Below are 25,890 nucleotides of genomic sequence, written 5' to 3'. Positions count from 1 at the left end.
TCTCCCATCAACATGATAAAGCCACCTACACGAGTGGTGGTAGCTATGTAGGTGGGAGAAGCTCTCCTGCCGACATAAGTGGTAGCACGCACAGCACTATGCTCGCAACATTTATGTTGCTCTGGGGGCATGTGTGATTTTTTTTTTTCACATCCCTGAGCAAAGTAAGTATTGCCAACATAAGTGGTAGTGTAGATATGGCCTAAGTCAGTTAGCACTTTTTACCAGCATTATAGACTGAGTTACTGAAGTCCTCAAATCTTGGTTTAAAGACTTCAAGTTATGTAGAACTCCCCATTTACACTAGTTTAAACATGCAAGTGTTCTGTGCCCCATGCTGCAGAGGAAGGCAAAAAACTCCCAGGGTCTCTCCCTCAGGTCAGATTGGTAGAATTCCTTCCCAACCCCAAATATGGTGATCAGTTAGATCAGGGGTCTCAAACTCAAATGACCATGAGGGCCACATGAGGACTAGTACATTAGCCTGAGAGCCGCATTTACTGAGACCTCCCCCCACCCCAGCCCCCACCCCTTCCCTGCCCCCATTCCAACCCCTTCCCTGAAATTGGATTGGAAGTTAACTGTTTCATACAAGGGTAAACCTTTAAAATGTTTACAGTTTCCAGAGAAACTTTTAGATTTAGCCAGGTTATGAAACACAGGTGAGATCTTGGTTAGAAAAGCTGGATAAGATCCTGTCTACTCTTTACGTTTTTGTAACAAGGAATAATCATGTTGTAACCAAGTTTTCTTGCATGGCTGTATCTCAAGTGCAAGTCTGGTCTAAGGCCCCTTGTACACCCGAACAGTTTTACCAGGTTTTTAACTTGTTAGTGACATTAGTTGCTTCCAAATGTGGTGGTTTTCTATTCTATTTGTTGAACAGTAACTCTGGATGTTAATGTTTCCCATCCATTAGTCTAGGCTCTCACAAAGTTGTCCTGTAATCAGGTCAGATCTGTTTAGAGGATGCCATCTGCACAGCACCTCATGTCTGTATCACCAGACTGAGTGGTCCTCACATGTTATTGGTATTGCTCTGTATGTATGCTGGGGGCCTTTGATGTCCTGACTTTCCCAGAATGCACTGGTAAAAACAGTGAAGTCAGTGTTGGTGGGGTGTGTGTGTATGTATATAATGTGTGTGTATAAAATAAACAAGTTTTACACTTGGTTTTGATGTGGAAAAAGCTGCTGGATGGATGTAGTTCAACCATATTTATTGCAACTGCGTCAGATGAATGTGTAGCCTGGCTAGTTTAATATTTGTAGTGTAGAGAGAGCCTTAGTTAAAGAGGGTATATGTGTGATTTGGTACAGGATTGCGGGATGGGGAGCATATCAGAGGGTAGAAAATTAAAGCTGCTTGGAACGTCAGCCTATTAGGGATTTAGGAGCAAGCATTCTGAGTCTTTCATTAGGTGTAATTGCCCAAAAATGTTGCATTACACTCAGCGTAATAGTAGGCATCCTTCAGTCTTGAGAGAGTATTACACACTCTCAGAACTAAATATAATCCGATTTTCCTGACATGAGTTATGAAAAAGCCATCTTAAAGTTGTGGCCCCTGTCATTACTATTTATAGTGTGATAGTTCTTTCTATATTAAGTGAACAAGGGTAAGAAAAACATATAACTTCTTTTTATTGGAGTTAAGGAGGCTATGATGGAAAATCTAATTTTGGACCAGTCAACCTTGGCAGTGTACATCTTAACGCAATATTGTGTATCCTACTCCAGTTTGGTTATTGCTTGCCTAGCTTACTTTAATAAAGCAAGGTCAGAAACACAATAACTTCTGTCAACAACTTGTCTTTGTGAAACAATAACTTTCTGAATTTCTTAATTGTGGTTTGTGAAAGAGTGGCATTTGGGACTGATAAGAATAAGATGATAAAATAATGTATGTTATGTCTTTGTATTAATCCCCATATCTTTATCCCAGAGATGATGATCATGAATTTTATGACCGCTGACAAACACATTGGCAAGTACTACCCACATTTTTAAAAGCTCAGAAGATACACCTTTAGAAAGCTTTTACTGTTTTACTTAGACTTGGCAGCTTTACTTCACAAGGGTAGCACTGTGTATGTGCCGAGCAGTTACTCCTATTTTTTTTTTTTTTTTATTGAAAAACATAGGAACATAAGAATGGCACTACTGGGTCAGACCAAAGGTCCATCTAGCCCAGTATCCTGTCTTCTGACTGGCCAGTCCCAGGTGCCCCAGAGGGAATGAACAGAACAGGTAATCATCAAGTAATCCATCCCCTGTTGCTCATTTCCCAGCTTCTGGCAAACAGAGGCTAGGGACATGATTCCTGCCCATCCTGGCTAATAGCCATTGATGGTCCTATCCTCCATTAATTTATCTAGTTCTTTTTTGAACCCTGTTATGGTTTTGTGAAGGCCAGCATCCTCTGGCAAGGAGTTCCATCGGTTGACTGTGCATTGTGTGAAGAAATACTTCCTTTCATTTGTTTTAAACCTGCTGCCTATTGATTTCATTTGGTGACCCCTAGTTCTTGTGCTTTGAGAAGTAGTAAACAGCACTTCCTTATCTACTTTCTCTATACTAGTCATGATTTTATAGACCTAAATCATATCTCCCTTTAGCAGTCTCTTTTCCAAGCTGAAAAGTTCCAGTCTTATTAATCTCACCTCATACAGAAGCCGTTCCATATCCCTAATCATTTTTGTTGCTCTTTTCTGAACCTTTTCCAATTCCAGTATACCTTTTTTGAGATGGGGTGGCCACATCTGCACACAGTATTCAAGATGTGGATGTACCATGGATTTATATAGAGGCAACATGATATTTTCTGTCCTATTATCTATCCCTTTCTTAGTTATTCCCAGCATTCTGTTTATTCCCAACATTGTTCCCAACATTAAAGATTTTCAGTATAGACCATTTTTCTTTGCTACAAATTATTCACTTTTATGTTGGACTTAGACCTACATCATTATTCATTTTAATCTTTTATCAGATGACAGCATGATGGCAGAAATTGTATATTCTAGAATTCTGGTGGGAAGTAAGATGCGATTTATACATGCCCAATGTTGAACAATATCTGTCAGAAAGGCAGGCTATGATAGTGACGGGGAATATGGAGATTTCAGTGATGGATGTTGATTTCCCGCAAGCCAAATTCAAATAGCAGACTTCCCCCGCCTATGATGATAATTTCGATCACCCTGATTCAATTTAAGATAAAAATGTTTGTTTTTTTGGAGACCTGTGTTTCCCTAGGTGCTAGAATACTGTGAATATGATAGCACTATAAAAAACTAAGTTTTCCCACCTGAAACTGCTGAAAATTTCTCTTGGTTTAATTGTGTATATATACTTACCTGGGGAAAAAAATCTCAATGTAGTTGATCTCTACGTACATTTGAGAGTTTGGTGAATAATATTGTTTGATTCTTTATCATTCATTTTTATATCCAGAATAATTTTTGCTATTGACTGAATCAAAAAACGTGTCCATCTAATGTTTGGAACAACCATTTAAAATTTTCTTTAAGCTGTTAAATAAGATGAGGAGTGAGAGAGAGGTTGAATGCCAGAGGAATTGTGGTTTTGAAGAGCAAAACAAAAGCGTGTCCAGAAAGCCAGGAAACCCAAGAGCTTGAAAGATTGGGTAATGAATGTCTGTAGTGAAGTGTATTTTTGTGGAGATGCTGTGAAGTCACAAATGGAAGGCGTTAGTCACCTGATCTTTGTTAGTCAGAAGTTTGGAACTGAGAGCATACGTCACAGGAGTATTAACCATTGAATAGATCAAGACTTGCAGAGTAATGAAATTGTAAACAGCAGTACCATACAATTGTCAAACTGTAAATTCACAAGGAGGCACCATAAAATAATTAGAGCTCTGCTTTATTTTCTTTCTCCCTTTAAAAAGTGTCACTAAAACCTATGAAGTAGTGGAATACAAGCTATTAAGGGAAACCTTTCTTCAGTCAACTAGATATCTTTAAAATCTCCAAACTAATAAGACCTCATTTTCTCAATAACTCCATCTTTGTGGGACCCACACTTCATCTCGGATCCTTAATGTGAGGCTAATGGAACTCCCTAGTTGTGAGGGTTTTGATTCTTGAGGGCAGAAGATGTGTGGTGCCATACTGTGCAGAGTGTAAATACTACCTTTCAAATGTTCTAGTGAGTTCCTTCTTGACTGTGGTCAGTGAGTGGCCTGCCTCATTGGCCATTGCTCCAGCTTTTCTTTAGATCCTAACAGTTCCTCATTGGGTATCTTCCAGTCAGATGTGGTATGATTGTTGAAACCTTTCACTTGAGTGCTTTGATAGATTCCCGTGGTGATTTGGTGCGTGCCTTGGATTCAGATGCCACTGGTTGTTGGTGCCTGGTAGCTCTTCCATGCTCAGTCACATTCATTCTTTAAGCCGGTAACTTGGAGCTTCAGTGTTTGCATTCCCTGGACCTCTTGAATCAGCCAGTTTTGGAACTTCAAGAAGTGCTTAAGATGCTTCAGGATCCCCCATTCCCTACATGATTCCAGCCACTTGATTTGAGGTATGCAGAGTCTTTTTGCTGTGGGCTACTATTTGAATTCAGATGATCTGGAGCACTTGGACATCAAATACTTCTGCTGAGGAACAACAAGACAATAACTCCCCAAGGAAGGTGCTGTCTTCCAGTTTCTTTACAGATGCGGTCACTTTTTTATTTTTGAGCTTAAATCAGTTCAGAAATCTGAAAAGCTCTAAATGGAAGGTATCTCGCCATTGAACCTTTGTTCAGTTGGGTTGCTGTGACTTTGCAGTCTATTTTTACTAGATAATAGAGGAAATCAAGGTAGAGCCTTCACACAGCTGTCTTCGTCTCAAAGGCAGTTGAGGGAAAAGTGCAGCTTTTGCCCCCATCTCCATGTGAGAGCTTAGTGGTGAAGGCAACCACAACTAGAAGACTGGCCACACCAATGGTACAGTACCCCCATGATAGTGAACTGCAATATGGGGTTCATCAGGACATACAGTTTACCAGCCTATTGCTGCAACTGTGTAACATGAATTACCAGTTCTTTCTGACCAATGTCCAGATGAAGTCATGGAAGAAGGCTCCTACCTTTATAAATTTGCTTCTCCAAAAGAAAGGTCAGGAGCTTAGGAAGGAATTCTGTGAGGACACATATCTGGCCTGGAATCAGGTTCAAACAGGATTTGAAGCAGGTGAGATGGTGAAGGTCACTGTCTCAGGTTGAAAGCTGATCTGCTTAGTTGCAGGTATCTAGATTACATCAGGGTATCCTTCCTTAGAAACAGAATTTCACTGTGGTGTAGATGAAAGTTTTTTGCAGAGGGCCAAAGAAACAGACCATCCAGCATTCTCGTGGGCCTCTCTTTCCAATTGTGCCCTTCCCTCAAGAAACAGAAGGAAAAAGTGAAGCAGATTGTTTCTATCAGATTTTATTTAGCACTGAAGTCATTGGGACTAAAGCACTTGCTTAAATATGGCCATGAATAGGCATAGATGTAAATACATGTTTAAGTGGCATCTTGACTTGGGCCCTAAGTGAGTATTCAGGTAAGGACACATCAGTGTTTGTACTAGACGTATTAGCTGAACAGTGAAACTAATCTGGAGTATGTGTTCCTGGTCAGTCAGTGGCTCAAGTCATTGAGTTCTAAGGTCCAGTAGCTGGTTCAATGAGTATCTCCTTTGGGGAAAAAGAGATAAAAGGTAGTAAGGTGGTCAAGGTGCATCTTAGAGTAGCTGACTACTGTTTACCTCATTGAATCACATTGAGATCAGATTGCATGATCACAGTGGTCCCTTCCCGCCTTGGAATCCATGGGAATCTGCACATTTTCACATTTTTAGAGCTCCTTCACGCTATGATCTCATTTTTGTGTCCGTTCTTGAAGTATGATCTTTATAGGCCATTAACTAGGGAATCTTTACCTTTTTGTTGGTATGCCCAATTTCTAACCATATTAAATTACCACATGTCCCTTCTGTCTGTAACTTGGTTCTCATCTGATTATCTTCTCTGTATGCCCATGACCAGATTAAATCTGTTTTGTGAATCTCTCTGCTATAAATTTCACATTTATGTATTCAGTGTACAGTGGCAAATTGGAATTTGTATCTATGTATTAACATTAAAAATATGGCCAGAATATCTACATAAACATATATACTAGGGCGGTTGATTAATGGCGATTAATTGCACTGTTAAATTTAAATTAGTATTCTATTGTTTGTTAAATATTTTGAATATTTTTCTACATTTTCAAATATATTGATTTTTGTTACAACACAGAATGCAAAGTGTACAGTGCTCATTTTATTATTTTGATTACAATTATGCTAAACATTCGTATGCCCCTTTATGCTTTGGCCACCATTCTAGAGGACACGCTTCCGTGCTGATGATGCTCATTAAAAAAAAATACATGACTTAAATTTGTATTGTTTTACCTGCATTCTGCCGTATATTTCATGTTATAGCAGTCTCAGATGATGACCCAGCACATGTTTGTTTTAAGAACACTTTCACAGCAGATTTGACAAAACTCAAAGAAGGTACCAATGTGAGATTTGTAAAAATAGCTATAGCACTGGACCCAAGGTTTAAGAATCTGAAGTGCCGTCCAAAATCTGAGAGGGATGAGGTGTGGAGCATGCTTTCAGAAGTCTTAAGAGCAACACTCTGATGCGGAAACTACAGAACCTGAACCACCAAAAAAGAAAATCAACCTTATGCTGGTAGCATGTGACTCAGATGATGAAAAGGAACATGCATTTGTCCACTCTGCTTTTGATTATCGAGCAGAACCCATCATCAGCATGGACGCATGTCCTCTGGAATGGTGGTTGAAGGATAAAGGGACATATGAATCTTTAGTGCATCTGGCACGTTAATATCTTGCAATGCCGGCTACTACAGTGCCATGTGAACAGGTATTCTCACTTTCAAGTGACATTGTAAACAAGAAACGAGCAGCATTATCTCCTACAAATTGTAATCAAACTTGTTTGTCTGAGCGATTGGCTGAAGTAGGACTGAGTGGACTTGTAGCGCTACATTTACATTGTTTTATTTTTGAGTGCAGTTATGTAACAAAAAAATCTACATCTGTACGTTACACTTTCACGATAAAGAGATTGTACTAAAGTACTTGTATGAGGTGGATTGAAAAATACTATTTTTTTTACAGAGCAAATATATTATTTTTCATTATAAATAGTGTGACCACTGTAGACTTTGTATTCTGTGTTGTAATTGAAATCAATATCTTTGAAAATGTAGAAAAGATGCAAAAATATATAAATAAATGGTATTCTATTATTGTTTAACAGCGCAATTAATCGCGATTAATATTTTTAATCGCTTCACAGCCCTAATATATACCTATATGTTCAGTATATTTTGATTTATTTCTTAATTTGGAAAATGTAGCCAAATGTCTCTAGGTGTGCACAGCTAAATTCCCTCTAAGCCGCCTGGCTGTGCAGCTGCCTATTAAGCCCCACGCAGGTTCTCAGGGTTGCGGCGGGGAGAGGCACCTTTTCCCCAGCATGGACCTGCTGCGGCAAGGAGAGGCGCCTCTCCCTCAGCATGGGGAGTAGGGGCGCCCTTCCCCCAGCCCCAACCCAGCTCCAACACAGACCTGCCGCGACGGGGGAGAGGTGCCTCTCCCTCCCCACCCCCAGCCCAGGTGCTGCTGTGTGGGGAGAGAGCTGGTGGAAGTCCGTTCATTCTCTCTCTCTCTGCTGTAGCGCCCGAGCAGCCTGCATCCCAAACAGCTCATCCCTTGCCCCACCTCAGAGCCCTCACCCCTAGCCAGAGCCCGCACCTCTGCCCTAGCCCTAAAACCCTCATCCCCTGCTCCACCCTGGAGCCCTCCATCCCCCTCTCCCTCAGCATCCCAATCCTCTGCCCCAGCCCTGAGCCCCCCTCCCACACTCCAAACCCCTCAGCCCCTCCCCTGCCACATGAATTTTGTTATGTGCACCAATATGGAGGTGATGTGTCACACATCACCTCCATATTGGTGCACATAACAAAATTCATTCCTCACATGTGTGGGAAAAATTAGAGGGAACACTGGTGCACACCCGCTCAAAAACAAATGTTAAATCTAACTAAATAGCACTCCTTCGTGGTCTTCTCTTCACCACTTCCCCTCACCTCTTCCCAGTGAGCACCTACCAACTTCACACACCCTTTGTGTTCTTCCAAGAAGTACTGTTTTTCTCCTCAGTCTTTCAAAAACACACAACTTGAGGCTTGTACAAAAAGAGGGTCTGATTCTAAAAACACTTGAACATACATAACTTACACGCATAGTCCTTTTGAAGTTGGTGAAACTACTCATGTGACTAAAGTTAAACTCATGTAAATTTTGGCAGAATTGAGCCTTAAATTGCGAGGGACAGTGAAATGCAAGTGGCAGTTGCCATTTGACTGTTTATTCTCACTGTTTGCAAACCAAAATAGGAGTCTGTAGAAATGGATTTGTGAAATGATGAACGAAAACACAATTATAGTGGTGATAGCTTAAGCTGCTGACTTCATAGGAGAATGTACACAAAAGAATGCCACCTAAACAAACCTGACCATTTAAAAACTGACAAGGAATTCAAATCTTTTAATCAATACTGCTCTGTTACCATGGTGAAAACTAAGTTTTGACCATATGTCAGGCTGGAAATGTCAGATCCAAGATATTCATTCTAAGAACCTTTCAAGGTAAATTAGTCTCCGATCTTCACCCTTTGTTTCCTGGTTCTTTCAACTTTAAAATATCAATCTTCGTACATAAAGAAAACAACTATAAAAACATGAACATGGGTTCATACCCTAAGCATCTATATAACTCGTATCTTCATGGTGATGCCAATGTGTGTGTTTAATTTCAAAATCTAATTCTATTCCTTTTTAATTGGAAAATTGACTTTATCCATGAAAAAGTAAAAATTCTATTAGAGACACAAGGTGGGTGAGTTAATCTTTTATTGGACCAACTTCTTTGGAGAAAGACAAGGTTTGAAGGTATGTAAAGCTTGACTTTCACTATCAGAAGTTAGTCCAAAAAAAAATTACATCTTCCATCTTGTCTGTCCCAGACCCTCTGACCAGCATGGCTACAACACTACAAACTTAAGAATTTATTTTAATAATTTTGTACAAACATAGATTGTGGTAATTTCTACTTCCATATCCTCATTTGTTAACCACCCTGCCATTACCCCTAAGCTCCTCATTATATTTATTAAAAACTGAACCAAAGTATTTGCTTACATGTTGGACCATGCCTAGATTCTTTAATCTCCGCCCTGTCCCCTATGCTTAGCTGTCCCACTTCTTGTTTCCTTGGAGTGTTTTATAGCATGCATATTTCTTTCTTGCTCTAAGATGAATGATTGATTCTGCATTATATTGTGACTTGATCAACCTTGACAAAAGTATTACACTGAAGATATGCTAATATGCCCTAGTTTGCATGATCTATTTTCACATTTGTTAGGGTTACCATATCTGAACTTTAAAAAAAGAGGACACTCCATTGAGGGGTAGCCCTGCCCCCTAGCCACTCCCTCCCACTTCCTGCCCCCTGATAGCCCCCTCCCCAGCATCCCAACCCATCCAACCTCCCCCCCCCGCTCCCTGTCTGCTGACTGACCCCCTTCTCCAACTCCCTGGCCCCCTTACCGTGCCGCTCAGCTTAGAGCAGGTGTTTTGCCCCACCTTGCCCAAGCGCTGCCGAGCGGTGTGCTGAGGCTGTGGAGGAGGGGGAAGTGGGGGAGGGGCTCTGGCCGCCACTGCCAGCCCCACCGCCGCGTTCCCTCACAGGCGCACAGCCCTGCCCCCCAGCGCTGCCGGGCGGCGTGCTAAGGCTGCAGGGGATGGGGGGAGCTGGGAGGGGGTTTTGGCTGCCGAGGCCCCAATGCGAGCGGTGCTCGGCCGCCCTGTCAGCCGCTTTTCGGTCAATAAATAACCGACCGGGGGGAAATCCCGGACATTTCTAGATTTTTAGAAATCCCTCCCGGACGGCTATTTAAAGAGCGAAAAGACAGACATGTTCGGGGAAACCTGGACGTATGGTAGCCCTAACGTTTGTTATATTAGTGGTATTACAATCTAGGGCGTTGGCTACACTGGCAATTCACAGCGCTGCACTTGCTGCACTCAGGGGTGTGAAAAAACACCCCCCCCGAGCGCAGCGCGCTGTAAAGCGCCAGTGTAATCAGCGCCTGCAGCGCTGCACGCTCGCTCGCAGCGTTGCAAGCTACTCCCCTCAGAGAGGTGGCGCTGCAAGCTATTCCCCTCGCAGCGCTGGTGGCGCAACTACACTTGTGCTTCACAAGTGAGTGTAGCCAAGGCCTAAGAAGCAAAGTGCATGACACTTGGGCAACTCTGTACAGACCTGCTGATCTGAGGTCTAGAGGCTCTTATGACATGGATTTTTAGAAAGGCATGAGATTTCAAGGTGCTGACTCACTCAGTAGTAGGAAAGGAGAAATGCTGTGGGAAGGAAAAACAATCAATGGGTTGAAAGAAATAAGTAAACCAGGATAAAAATGTGTATGAGGGAATCAAGAGAAACACTGGGGAGTGAGGGAGAGGAACGGTCAATGGCAGGAAAGTAGAGCAGCCAGCAGAACTGAGCAAAGGAATGTAATTGGAGAAGGAAAGAACTTGAGGTAATTGAATATTTCTATATAATGGATTGAAACTCTTAAGAGACCATCGAGAAGATGAAACATGCACTGGGGATTCATTTGAATTGCTCAGTAGATTTGAAAGAAACATTTGATTGAAGATACTTAATATTAAACCTTATGTGAGCTATGCGTTTTTGTACTTGATTTAAGTTGTTAAATTTAATTTACTGTTAAGTTTCTCACTACTTTGTGTGTAGTATTAGAATTTCCTTATATAGCAATAGTATTGCCTTTTGAATCCAGAAAGATGTAGGTGCAAGTTATTTGCTTGTAAGGAATGACAATCTATGTTTAAAAAAGTGGTTTCTCTTTGAATGAAGCTGTTTCAAGGTTAGACTCCTGAAATGCAGTAATTCTTTTAAGTAAAGCTGTTGAGAAGGCTAAATCTTCAAATACTGTGTATGATTTGGGTAATATGGATACATACTTTGTTTTGCAGCAAGGACTGTTTAAGCAAATAAAATACATAATTGATTAGCTTGTTGTAAAATTCAGAGTATAGAAAGAGGTCAAATGAAATCTATAGAGCATCTTGCTATCTTTTGCATTTAGCCTGTGTAATTGATCTCCATCTTGGGGAGTGAGAAGACTTGTAAAACTATATGCAGAGCACTGTGTATTATCTAAGTAGTTGTGCATATGGGGGGATGGGTTTGTCACAACATATTCTTAATGTGCCATTTGTGTGAGATAGACGGAAGGTGAGATCTGCTGCTGAAATTTAGTTTATTTCTTAAAAAAATAACACAAAACAAAAATCTTATTGCAACTGGAAGTCTGGGATCCAGACTAACCTATTGCCTTTGGAGCAGCCTGCAGCCATACACCGCTAAGCTGTTAGCATATCAGGTCTCTCAAGATATGGATGGCTGGATTGGGCTAGCCTGAGTTGGGCCACCACTTGGAAAGGCCATCTCTAAGGAAAATGAAGGTGCTGTAGGAAGCTGTGATGGCAGTTTAATAACTGTCAATTTTCCTTTGTCTATATCAAATCATCTAGCAATGGTGAAGTGAAGATGAGCACAGACTCACTCCATCTTCTGCTCTTTAGTGCCTTCCAGACTGGTAGTATTGGTAGTAACTAGGCCAGAGAACAAATTTAATTTTTTCTTTGTTCTGACAATGTTGATACAGATGCCTGCTTAAGGTAAGAGTAAGAGACAGGTCTGTAGTCTTAGTTTGAACCTTTCTTCTTGGTGAGTTACACAAGAAACCAGCCAGTTCACTTTCAGCTATGGATGGACAGTAAAGGTACACAAAGGCAGTGAGGTATTGGTTCCTAGATGCCTGGAAGAGAATAAACGAGTCTGTCCTGTTAATTCTGGATCACAGAAAAAAGAAGGGTTATTTTCTTTTTCAGGATTTCTGGAAGCAGAGCATCTGTGTTTTGAGATTTTTCAAGATCAGTAATTTATGCATTTGATATCTGTTAAAATACTTGTCTGTCTTTTGTGATCCTTACCCAATGACAGTCACACAATCTGCCTAATCTTCCTTTTCAACTCCTGCATGATACATGTTAAGATATTTTCTCTGGTATAATAACATTTCCAAAGAATTTGGCACAGAGGTTTCTAAACTGAGACACTTATAAAGGTATTTGTAGCACAAAGTTCTGAGAAACAAAAATGAAAATAAAATTTCCTGGGATGCCTGGTGTGACATTATGGTGAAGTTCATGTCTACTTGCACCTCCCCATATTCACTGGTATTTTGACAAAATTGCCAACTTTGTCAAAAGGATGATATTACACTTGTTTGGATTAGGGTAGAGAATTCGGACTTTGACTGCTGAAGCTTATAAAACTAAAATGGAGAGCTTTCATTTGTCATGTAACCGTGCCTATAAATTAAAAATCTTCTATTTCATGGTCCCGAGCAAAAGCCTAGCATTTTTCACATAACAAAAGATTCTCAGGTGAGTGAGTCATCTGGTTGAAGGAAAGCTCTGATTTCATTACTAGGAGGATAACATTGAATGACTTTTCTAAATTACTGTTAGTAAAAAGATTTCCAACTGTTGAGTATTTTGGAGCTTTACAGGCCTATGAACCATAACAAGTTTTCACATCTGCGGGTGCAGTTGTCATTATGCACCATACGTGAGTTTTTATGCTTCAGCTCTGAGCTTGATTGAAGACTTTTCCTAATAGCCATTCAGTATGCATTTCAAGACTGCTTAAGATAGTAGCATTGAATAGACCTTATTTAGAACTGTTGACATTCATTTAAAGTGATTATTTTAACTTCTGACTTGTAGCAAACAATTACTGATCAACTCAGAATGTGGTGACAATCATATGTCTTCATGGAAAGTTTGGTGGAGTTTCCCATCGAGTTCAACAGATGAGTTGCAGTAACATATTGTAGGTCCTGAGATGAGTCCAAAGACCAATTTTGGGCCTGCATCCCTGTCTGCAAGCATTTCACCATATCAAAGTGCAGCCCTGCAGGGAAGGATGGAAAGTCTAAACTCCTTTAATTATCTTAGCATAATGTTGTTGGCTTCTGCCATTTTTTTCTAATTTTATCTTGAGTTGAAAAGAGTTGCAGCAAACTGTTCCAATGCAAGCTGAGAAGCAACACTAACCACTACCATTGTTTACTTTTGAGCATATTCCTGAAAAATAAATGCCACTGGGAAAGTGTGAAGTTTTAAAAACTTCATGCATGGTTTACAAAGGAAATATTAAAAAAAAAATCTATAATCACCGATGCAACTGGATGCCAGAAAGCTTTTTGAAGCAGTTAGTGAATTTAAATATCGGGGTATTTAGTTAGCATTCAAATTTCTTATTATTAAAACAGTCCATACAGTACTTGTAGTCAAAAATAAAATTAAAACATGTAATTTGTGGAGGAAACATGAATTCATGCTTATAAGCAACTAGAATAAGTTTGCCAGAGTGCTGTTTTTTCCACTGGTTAGTGAATGAGATCATTGCAGTGAATCTCTTCTTTGGCAATAATCTTAGGCTAGGTCTATACTACCCGCCTGAATCGGCGGGTAGAAATCGACCTCTCGGGGATCGATTTATCGCGTCCCGTTGGGACGCGACAATCGATCCCCGAATCGGCGCTCTTACTCCACCACCAGAGGTGGTAGTAAGCGCCGCCGACAGAAAGCGGCAGAAGTCGATTTTGCCGCCGTCCTCACAACGGGGTAAGTCGGCTGTGATACGTCTAATTCAGCTACGCTATTCACGTAGCTGAATTTGCGTATCTTAAATCAACTCCCCCCTGTAGTGTAGATGTACCCTCAGTTAAATAGATGTTTGTGCTTTGCTCTGGATCCCATTGAATACAAAGATAAATTCAACTTCTCTGTATGGATATTGAAAATTCTCTATGATCTTAAGAGATCAGTACTCCCTCCTTGTCCATGATTTCTCAGAACTGCTGAGCTCTAGTTGTATGCTGAACATTTTTACCAGTGAAGAAAACTAGTTAGTACCAGAAACTCAGCTTTTACAGGAGCTGGAGATAGACTAGGGAACTCACTCACTGGAGAGAGAAGAATGACCATGAAACAAACTACTGGTACTTTCAGAATTCACTGCAAACCTAATTTCTTCAGTTTTTCCCTCAGTTTCTTCATAAACACAAAACACATCCGTTCACACACTAACATGAGCAAGCAAACAGAACCTATAAACTAATCAAGTTGTTTTTTTCAAGACTGTGAAGGATGGAGAGTGTTGCTTCTATTTTTAATTCTTGGGAGGCACTTGGGCTGATGGGGAGGGGCCATAAAAGAGCCTAGGTAATATCAGAATAACAGTGAGTGAGTGGACACACTCTTTGTTCAGATTGTTAATGAAAAGATCTTCTCTGTCCAAACTGTAAGATTTTGACAGGGATTCTTATAGGTAAGAGGCCAAGAAAAAAACTTCTGGCATGTGATAGAGGCACAATTTTTTTTACTTACCTATTTTTTAACTAAGGGAGAAAAATGCTATTTGGCTGTTCAGAACTTCTTTGTAGCGGTCTTAATTTAAAAATCAAACCCTAAAACTTGCAGTGTGCATTAATTAAGCTTTCTATATTAAAGCCAGTTTAAATTTAAGATGTTTCTGTTCATGGATTACAGTTAAATATTTCACTTTGTTATATAACTTTTCATTATACCAAATTCAGTGGATTGGGGTTTTACTCTTGTGATTTGCAATATAATGGGATTTAGTCATGTGGTCAGCTTTTTGGACAAACTAAGCTGCGATCCCCATGCAGTTCAGTATTTTTACTCTGTAAAACTGAGTAGTCAATAATTAGAATACCATTCAAATCTAGCATGGGTAGATTTATAATAGTTTTGAAGGGGCTTCTAAAAGCACTTCAGTGGATGTTTCTTTTAGTCTGCCACAAGTGACTATCATGTGGGAGACAAAAGGATAAAATAATGCAAGGACATAGGAATGCATTTTTTTTTTTTTTAAAACCCTTCTAAATATTTAACCATAAGTGGAATTTCTACTCAAACAGTCTTCGCTGCACCAAGGCATCTGTGAGAAGAGTCTTTATAATGGATTTAAATTTAGTAATACCCTCATAAAAAACATAAGAATGGCCATACTGGGTCAGACGAAAGGACCATCTAGCCCAGTATCCTGTCTTCCGACAGTGGCCAATGCCAGGTGCTTCAGAGGGAATGAACAGAACAGATAATCATCAAGTGATCGTCCCCTGTTGCCCATTTCTAGCTTCTGGCAAACAGAGTCTTGGGACACCATCCCTGCCCATCCTGGCCAATAGCCGTCGATGGACCTTGTGACACTGCACCCCATATTCTTCGCAGTGATATTATTATGACCTAATAATACTGTATTTTATGCAAGATAAGTCATGTGAGGTGCCATTGGAAATGTTATGAGTTGTTGAATTTGATTATCCTGTTTGTATGCTTGTATCATTTTTGTATGTGAAGTTATGAATATTGACTATGTATCTGTATTCCAAATGTAGTTACACCTGGGTAATGCCCACTAGATAAGATACTTTCAGTCTAGATAGTGGGTGGGGAAGGGCCTATTCGGGGCAATGGGCCATTAGGAAAAACAATAGGCCTTAGGAAAAGCTTATCTACCACCTAGTGAGCCTTCCTGTGAACGCTCCAAACAGCCTGTGAGTGATGGCTGCTATGATTCTACAAGAACGTGATGAGACCATATCTTGGGATGTCAGTATTTTTCCACAGACCGGTCTGGGAACCGAGCTTTGGAACAAAGGGTTCCCGCCATATGCAAAAGCTATATAAGGCAGGGAGTGACTCATTGGTCTTCTTAACTCCCCACACAAGAAGACGCCTGAAAACACCTGAGGAACAAAGACTGAACTGGGGGAAGTGCTGGATCCAGGCTAAGGGGATTTCTAGCCTGTGAATGATACACCTGGGGATTTCAAACTGTAAAGCAAATGCAGCTTGCCCCTTAAAAATCTGCAGCCTGCTTGTATCATCTCGTAGGGTGAGAATCTGCTATTCATATCCAATCTATTTAGTATATTAAGTTTACTTTGCGTTTTTTTGTTTGTTTGCTAAGTAATGTTTTGATCTGTTTGCTATCACTTTTAATCACTTTCTTTGCTTTATCTAAACCAGTGTTTGGGAATCATCGCTCAGGGGCAAAAGCCTGTTGCATATTCCTCTCCACATTAAGGGAGGGGGAAAATTTTATGAGCTTATGCTGTACAGTTCCCTGTGCAGCGCAAGACGGTATAATTTTGGGTTTATACTCCAGCGGGGGTATGTGCCTGAGGAGCTGGGAATAGCTTTCCCATGCAGGGGCTGGTCAGAGCCTGCTTGTAACTGCAGCTGGGTATGTGTCTACCTGTATGTATGCTGGTGAAAGTGCAGGCTTGGAGGGCTTTGTAGCTTGTCACAGCAGTACAGTGTGAGAGGGAGCCCAGGCTGGTGGGTCAGGGAGCTCAGTGGTATGCCAATTCCATGTGACACCCTCGGGGAACCCGTCACACACCTATCCTCTATGAATTCATCTAGGTATTTTTAACCCTGTTATAGGCTTGACCTTCACAACATCCTCTGGCAAGGAGTTCCACAGGTTGATTGTGCGTTGTATGATTAAATACTTCCTTTTGTTTGTTTTAAATCTGCTGCCTATTAATTTCATTTGGTGAACCCCTAGTTCTTGTGTTATGAGGAGTAAATAACACTTCCTTATTTACTTTCTCCACACCAGTCATGACTTCATAGACCTCAATCATATCCCCCCTTAGTCGTCTCTTTTCCAAGCTGAAAAGTTCCAATCTTCTTAATCGTTCCTTATATAGAAACTGTTCCATATACCGCCTTTGCTTAAACTATAAGGTATTGTATACAGGTAGCTCTAATGTGATTAGTCTCCTGACTTTTAAATAGGTGTCCCTGTCCTTAAAATTTAACATTCTTGTTTAAAAGTCTGTTTTGTAAGGCTTTCTTATTATTTATTTTAAAAATATGATAAACTTGCTAAATATACTAAAAGAAATCCAAATTGGTAGTTTGATACTACCACTGTAAAGTTATATACAGCTGCTGAATTAGCACAGGTTTTCCTAAAACTAAACTGTTTCTCTCTCCTGTCATCTCTCATACGAAAGGAAGGCTATACATTACATGAAAGTTTGATTTAACGAGTCTGGTCATGTCAACTCATTCATACTGTATCCTGTTTACAGTGGGTGGTGTTAACAGAATTTGATACTTGGGTTGTTCCGTGTTTGGTAGCTTTATGTTGATGTCACACGGAGAGCTAATTAGATACGTTTACAGTCTTCTAGTACATTACATGAATACTGCTAAACTGAGCTGAAAAGATGCTGAACTGTTGAAAAAGGACAGCTAAAAAGAATAGAATACGTGGAAAGTAACCTCGCGTACAGGATGAGGCAATATGTTCAAGTTCCGACAGTTGAACAGGAAAATACCTATGACTACAATCCTGCATGGGAGCCAAGTCCATTTATGCGTTTGGGTAGGTGGGAAAAAATCACTTACTATTTTGATGTTATGCAACATTTCTTACTGTATGGTTTGTAGAATGTTTTTATTTAAAAGACAAAAGAGAATGCTCTTAGTAAATACTTAACATGTAGACTATGAAATCTTGATTTCAGAGGACATATATTTGAATACTAGGAAAATGTGTACTGTTAAAATTAGTGTTAATCTACTGTGTAAAACTTTTATATGGAATATAATGTACTGATACAGCTTTTTCCACTGATGTAACTTCAAGTTTCATATATTTGCTTATGAATATTGTTTTCCCCATTCTATTTTTTTGCCATAAGCAAACCAGTTCAGGGCACAAAAGCATGCCAGAATATTTTTCTTTGTTCCTGTTGCTCAGGTAAAATGTAGTAAATACAACACAATTGAAAGATACTATGGGAAATCTGCAGTGGGGGTAAAAGGTAAAATGGACATGTTTCAAGTCTACTGTACTATTTTGTTTAGTTTGGCAAATTCATTTGGTTGAACAAAATTCAGTGTGGTGAATATCCTCCCCACAAAGGGTAGCAGTTGTGTCCTGTTTGTCACATGGTCTGGCTACCAGAATGAGTCAGCAAAACAGCTCATAAATAAGTGTCAAGATCAAATCCTCTCAATTATTTTACATTCAGATTATATTGCTTCAATTGTCAAAAACACTGTTTTTAGGCTTGCTGTTGTAGCTCTTGGTATAGAAGAGTTGCCTTTGGTACTGAGCTTTTAATTTGGCCTTTCTTGACAGTAAATGGGAGAAAGGGACACAAGTATGTGAAAGATTATTAAAAAAAAGTCTTTATTGGAATGAACAGTATTTTCATTAATTGTAAACATAATAGCTGTATGGCAAATACGTATTTAGAATGTTTTCTGTATTTATCTGTATTTCAAATAACTATCTCAAATTATTTTGCTAAAGTTACTCTTAAGAGTTATGGAATTGTTCTAATTTAGGAAAATAATCTAATAAGATTCCAATATCTTTGCTGAAGTGTGGCGCCCAGACTTGGGTACTCACCTCCAGCTGAGGACTCACCAGTGCTGAATAGAGCCAGAACCATTACTTTCCATATCTTACATATGACACTTTGGTTAATACACCCCACAATATTTTCCTTTTTCACAGCTGCATCCAGTTGTTGACTCGTATTCAATTTGTGATCCACTACAACCCCCAGATTCTTTTCAGCAGTACTACTACCTCGCCAGTTATTCGCCATTTTTAGATGTGTATTGGGTTTTTCCTAATAGTAGTACTTTGCATTTGCCTTTATTGAATTTCATCTTGTTGATTTCAGAACAATTCTCCAATTTTCAAGGTAATTTTGAATTCTAATCCCATCCTCCCAAGTGCTTGCAACTCCTCCCAGTTTGGTGTCATCCACAAATTTTATAAGCATGCTCTCCACTCCATTAGCCAAGTCATTAATGAAAATGGACAGATCCCTGCAGGACTCCACTAGATACTTCCTCCCACTTTGACAGCGAACTGTTGATGACTCTCTGAGTACTGTCTTTTAGCCAGTTGTGCACCCACCTTATGGTAATTTCATGTAGACCACATTTCCCTAGTTTGCTTATGATGATCTTTACTTCAATTTTTTAGTATTCTATAATATGTACCTGATTTAGCCAGTTGTTGCAAATTCAGTCTTGTTTCCTTATTTTAAGCAATATCAAATATTACAAAATGTTGTACTGTACAAATAGGTTTCTTTAAGATATTTGTAGGTGTCCCTTTTAAAAAAAATCACGTAAATCACTTACTCGATTGATATTTTGATGTGGTGCTGTGGAGGATTCTTGTGAAATGTAAAGTTTGTTTTTTTTTTTTTTTTTTCCCCCCCTCAGTCCTATAGTGAAGTAATATTTCTGTCATCTCTATCTGGTGCTGTGGAAATTATCTATTATACTGTGTTTTCAACTATTTATTCATGAATGAATCAAAGGACTGATGAAGGTAGACTGAAGGACCAAGTGTTTAAAAACAAATTGTTGTTTGCAAGTTACATAAGATAAAAACAATGAATTAAATTGTCAGAAAATGGGCATAACTGAATTGAATGGGGCTCTTCTTTCTCAAATGGGAAGTTAATTATTAGGAGGGAGAGAAGAGGTGGATAGGGTAACAGTATCTAGTGCTGTACAGTCTCTGTAATGGAGAGGGATACAGCAAAATTAGACAAGGAGTTGTGTATCTATTACAGCTCCTCTTGACTGGTAGAAAGCAAGAGTGGAAAATTCCTGACCAGTTATTGAGTTTGAAACCAGGGGATAGCTTATACTTGGACCTCCCATACATCTTGTTGGATGATATATATGGCTAAAAATGACACAGGTTTCTGAGTTGCATAGAGATCCAAATGTTGAGTAAAGTCATACAACTACGGATATGACCTTCACCATACACACCTATCCCCTCCTAAACACTGTCCCTACCCCCAAACAAATAAACTGCAGTCATCAAGGTAGTAACCAGACATTCTTAAGTCTGTTTTGTTTTAATGTGGGTGTTGTTTTCCCTTAGCAACCTTGATGTTTTAGCGAAGTTTTTGTATGTTTGTGTTAGATGTTAGGAAGGGGATCCGATTGGTAGGCATCTAATCTCCTCTAAAGTGTTCACCTCCCCTACCCCATTATATTGCTTGCTATTTGGGTAGGTATTGTGTTTTGAGATTTGAGAGGCAGGCTCGCACTGATTTTTGTGGACAATTACTAATATTAGCGTATCTCTAAATGGCTCCTGTACTTCAGAGCTGCTCTACTGTGGATCTGGGACTTGACCAATGAGTTGGAATCACATCATATCTGACCCATTTCTGGAATAATTTAAAACTAGATTGGATAAAGCACTTAAAAAATACTGCAGGGAATAAATCTGCATTGGTAGAGGAATGTACCAGATGGCTAGCTGGCTATATTCCATTTTTGATTTTAAATGTGCATTATTACTTTAATTGCTGTTTCTTGTCATGTAAATTATAATGGGTTTTTATTCCTTTGAACAATCTGGTTGTGCTCAACCCCAGAAAAAAATCAACTATACCTAACCCATATTCTCTTGTCTTTGTGAACAGGAAATGTGATGTGTTGCTTATTATGATAGAGAGACTGCATATTTTACTCTAAGACTCTTTTGATGTATCTGAGTAGAACGTTGTCAGTTAGTGCGGTTGACAGCGGAAATGGGGCAAGAAGATGGAGGAACCGGCATTTTTAAAAGTGTAATTTCATTTAGTTGTCTTAATAGCCTACAAATGATAGAAGGATGGGAAGGGAGCATCTTGGTATATTTTGGTTTGCATATTGCATTCACAGAATAATTAATTGGCTACTAAATATCAGACTAATTTTATTGCTTACTGTAAATTACAGATGTAAGTATGAAGTGTGTGTATACACACATACAATAATATGTCCCTTCCTTATATTGTGAAAGGATAATCCAGAGCCAATATAAGGCAATAAATGGATCAGTTCTGGTGCAATTTATTGTCTTGTTTGCATGTTTGCATTTTTCTTGTTGTCCTCCACCCCCATTTAATGTAACTTACAGTGGCAAAGACATTTCTAGGACAGTGGTTCTCAGTACTCAAGAAATTTACGTATTGTCTCTGAAGTATTTACAAAGGGATTATGACACCTGTGCAACAGAATGAGTGTCTGAATGCTTTTCTGTTAATCATGAAAAGAAATATTTTCAGCAGTATTGTTAGGGTTTTTTTTTCTCTTAACAATTGTTGGTTATTAAGAGTATTGGTTTGGGCTGTGGAAATACTCTTGTTTGAGCATAAGATTAACTTTACAGCAAATGACTTACTTATAATGTATGATTTACTACATAGTTGCCCCAATCAAAGTGCATTACATATGTATTTCAAAATACTAAACTGGCCTTAACAGCCACATGCAATCTAACATTGTTGTTCCTGTGAGATTCCCCAGGATGCAACATGAGCTGTTGTGTCCCCTCAGCTCTCCAGCCTAGGATGCTTTTTACACTGCTTTGCTCATGAACAACAAAATTCTCTAGGTGCTGATCACTCTCGGCCACCAGCATGTAAAGTTACTCTCTAGCTGAGTACTAAATGCGGTGCCCAGCCATCCATGAAGAGGTACAGGGCGACACTTGCATGCCCCTCAGTCCCAGCCTTGCCCCTCAGAAATGTCTTGTACTGTTCAGTAGACTCTATAAGCTCATTAACTAGTTTGTCATATCAACAAAGGGTAACGAATATGCATCAGTCCAGTTGACCTGACTAAAGATTTCCCAAATACTTCAATCAAACACACTGGTTTAGATAAAAGAGTAAAACAAGTTTATTAACTAGAAACTGATTTACACGTGGTATGTTACAAAGGTCACACTTGGTTACAAAAGAAATAAGATAAATATGCAATCTAATTCCTAAGCTTGAACAAGCTAAGTAAGATTTGAAACACGTGGCTTGCTCACTTCACCAGTTGTTGCAGGCAGTTGTTATAGAATCACAGAACATTAGGGTTGGAAGAGACCTCAGGAAGTCATCTAGTCCAATCCCTGGCTCAAAGCAGGACCAACCCCAACTAAATCATCCCAGACAGGGCTTTGTCAAGCTGGGCCTTAAAAACCTCCTAAGGATGGAGATTCCACAACCTCCCTAGGTAACCCATTCCAGTGCTTCACCACCCTCTTAGTGAAATAGTTTTTCTTAATATCCAACCTAGACCTCCCCCACTGCAACTTGAGACCACTGCTCCTTTTTCTTTCTTCTGCCACCACTGAGAATAGCCTAGCGCCATCCTCTTTGGAACCCCCCTTCAGGTAGTTGAAGGCTGCTATCAATCCTCCCCTCACTCTTCTCTTCTGCAGACTAAATAAGCCCAGTTCCCTCAGCCTTTCCTCATCAGTCATGTACCCCAGCCCTCTAATCATTTTCGTAGCCCTCTTTCCAGTTTGTCCACATTCTTTCTGTAGTGGGGGACCCAAAACTGGATGCAGTACCGAATAGGAGAATAATCACAATAATCCCTCAATCTGTTGGCAGTGCTCCTACTAATGCAGCCCAATATGCCATTAGCCTTCTTGGCAACAAGGGAACACTGTTGATTCATATCCAGCTTCTCGTCCACTGTAATCCCCAGGTCCTTTTCTGCAGAACTGCTGCTTAGCCAGTCGGTCCCTAGCCTGTAGCAGTGAATGGGATTCTTCCTTCCTAAGTGAAGGGCTCTTCACTTGTCACTCCTTACCTGAGGAGGTTGTGAAGGCTAGGACTATAACAGAGATGAAAAGAGAACTGGATAAATTCATGGAGGTTAAGTCCATTAATGGCTATTAGGCAGGACGGGTAAGGAACGGTGTCCCTAGCCTCTGTCTGAGGGTGGAGATGGATGGCAGGAGAGAGATCACTTGATCATTGCCTGTTAGGTTCACTCCCTCTGGGGCACCTGGCATGGGCCACCTGGCATTGGCCACTGTCGGTAGACAGGATACTGGGCTAGATGGACCTTTGGTCTGACCCGGTATGACCTTTCTTATGAGGTGGTTTTGCTGCTTGACTGCCCCTGTTTAACCCAGATGATGTGTCTTGCCCCACTGCTCCAGATGAAAGTTTTTAACTTTCAGGCCCTGGAGTAGGATAGACCCATGCTCTACAAGTCTTTATGCCAATGCACATAATCTTCTGGTGGAATTGTTGCCTGTTATCTTTCTGGCAGATGCTTCTTCCTAAGGAAAACATGGCAAGGTGTGCAAAAAATGAGCTATATTACAATATTAATTAATTTTTGTTTGTTTAACTCACTTTCCACAAATGACACTTTCTAGAAAAGTGAGATTGCACAGTATAGTTACCCTTTAACTTTGCAGCTGTGTTTTCCTGTATGTGTAGCCCATACACCTCCTGGGTATGGTGCTCTATCACCCTCTAGTGGCACCAAGACTACTTAGAGATGGCTCTTAGCTAATGCTGTGTAGAAGACTGTGGCTTTTGGCTCATGCATTAAGCTTCAGGGGTCCCAGGTTTGATCTTGTCGACGCCCTGGGTCTGTCAGTGTGACATAGGCTCGCACTCTTCCTCTCTTAAATGATTCTATACAGCTTCTAAAACATTCACCTTCTAATAACCTAATTTTTTGTTTTTTGCTTTTTTTTTGTTTTTCTGGCAAATGTTTTTCCAGGAGTATGCTGTTGCTGTTCTGCTTTGCGCCCTCGTTACAAACGTCTGGTGGATAACATATTCCCCGAAGACCCCAAAGTAAGTAATGATTTAATTAAACCCTTAACCAAAATCCTGAATTTGAATCTTCTTTGTTTACTCAAATATTATTGTACCGGAAATAGTAATATTTTGTAACTTTGAATGTACTTTTTGGAGAACGAAAGGCATTCAATTTTTAATCTGCCAGAGCATTTTCCAGTAAGAGAGAAATCTGCAAAATTGTCATCCAACTGTTTGGACCACAAATATTTAATATTAAACAGGATTTTTGTTCAGATATGACCACAAGTTTGAACATATTTCCTTTTCTCTGTATGCCTAGCACTTCTTTGTTTTCTGTCTTTTTGAAATATATAGTTTGGTTCACCCAATGGACTATGATCCAATTGTTTTTCATCTTTAGTGTCCATATGTATTGGTTTATTGTGACTTCATTTGGACACATAGAGTAGAAACCCTTTCATACCATAAAAAGAACAGGAGTACTTGTGGCACCTTAGAGACTAACAGATTTATTAGAGCATAAGCTTTCGTGGACTGCAGCCTACTGCATCCGAAGAAGTGGGCTGCAGTCCACGAAAGCTTATGCTCTAATAAATTTGTTAGTCTCTAAGGTGCCACAAGTGCTCCTGTTCTTTTTGCGGATACAGACTAACACGGCTGCTACTCTGAAACCTTTCATACCATGTTCCTTGAAAATATAGTTCTTTCTTGAGTGTTAAGTACTGATGGTGCTAAATATCTAATACAGCTGAATGTTTGAAACTAATTGAGAGTTTCTGTAAATGGTGGAAGATCACTTTCAATGTCTTATCAGATTTGTACTACCTTTTTTATTTTATTTTTTTTAAATGAAGGATATGAATAGCATGGAGTCGTGTTCTTCCTAGAAGATCTGCTGTTATCACTGTGGGCTAGCTACCTACGTTTTTTGTAAAATTTCGGCTGCAGGGGAGAGTTGTTCTTATCTGTGGATCTGATATCTTCAAAGCATGGATTTTTTTTTTTTTTTTCAGAGGAAATAGTCATTCAGACGTAAATTCTGTCTACCTACAAGAGGGAGATACTGATGGTCTGTTTTCCATATACAATCATAGAAACCAAATACTTCTTTAAACATGTTTGGTACTATTGGTATAGAGCAGGGGTCTCAAACACGTGGCCCGTGGGATTGCCTCCTGATGCCTCAAACGCCGCGCTGCTCTCTGAAGCAGCCGGCAGCACACCCCTTCAGGGAGGGGGAAGGAGGCAGAGGGCTCCGGCATTGCCTCCTTCCAGGCACCGCCCCCCACTGCTCCCATTGGCCGGAAAGAGGGAACCGCGGCCAGTGGGAGGTACCTAGAAGAGCGGCAAGAGCCGCACAAGCAGGGAAGCCTGAGCCCCTCCCCCAGGGGCTGCAGGGACACTGTTCCAGCTGGTTCCTGGAACAGAGCAGCGTGGAGCCGGGAGCCAAGGCAGGCAGGGAGCCTGCCCTGGCCCTGGTGAGCACCGCTGCCACCCCGGAGCCGCTCTAGGTAAGCGGCACCAGGCTGGAGCTCACACCCTGAACCCCTCCTGCACCCCCAACTCCCTACCCTGAGCCCCCTGCCACATCCCGCACCCCCAACTCCCTGCCCTGAGCCCCCGCTGCACCCTCCACCCTTTCTGAACCCCCTGGGGGCAGCGTTGGGGTGGGGACTTCAGGGAAGGGATTGGGAAGAGGTGGGGCAGAGGAAGGGGTGGGAAGAGGTGGGGCAGGGGCAGGGCCTAATTGGAAGGGGATGGAGTGGGGGCGGGGCCAGAGGCGGCGTGGGGGTTCAGTGATGCGGCCCTTGGGCCAATGCACTAGTCCTCATGCGGCCCTCGGGGTCATCTGAGTTTGAGACCCCTGGTATAGAGAAACGTCTCTGAAAATCTAAAGTTGGATTAGCCTTACTAGTGCTGTGTGTGCTCTAAAAAGCAGCCCTGATGCCGCAATCCATCAGACTCTCCTATTGTCCTGGTGTGTGCTAGGGTTAC

General features: G+C 40.5%; 1 protein-coding gene across 5 annotated transcripts in view; it reads left to right on the top strand.

Annotated features, from left to right (window-relative positions):
* The window catches only part of EFR3A (EFR3 homolog A), a 160,068-nt gene that overhangs the window by 32,533 nt on the left and 101,645 nt on the right, over window positions 1-25,890 (top strand). For 2 of the 5 annotated variants that reach the window (XM_054017778.1, XM_054017776.1), the window contains exons 4-6: window positions 2,145-2,250; window positions 17,474-17,675; window positions 23,852-23,928. In XM_054017778.1, coding sequence (XP_053873753.1) covers window positions 17,585-17,675; window positions 23,852-23,928 — 168 coding nt within the window. In that variant the 5' untranslated portion in view covers window positions 2,145-2,250; window positions 17,474-17,584. The remainder of the gene's footprint in view (window positions 1-2,144; window positions 2,251-17,473; window positions 17,676-23,851; window positions 23,929-25,890) is intronic. The other 3 variants (XM_054017777.1, XM_054017780.1, XM_054017779.1) reach the window with 3 other exon arrangements.

This window comes from Malaclemys terrapin, chromosome 2 (genome assembly GCF_027887155.1).
Source record: "Malaclemys terrapin pileata isolate rMalTer1 chromosome 2, rMalTer1.hap1, whole genome shotgun sequence".
In the NCBI taxonomy this organism is placed as follows: Eukaryota; Metazoa; Chordata; order Testudines; family Emydidae; genus Malaclemys; species Malaclemys terrapin.
This window is presented reverse-complemented; position numbering and strand designations above follow the sequence as displayed.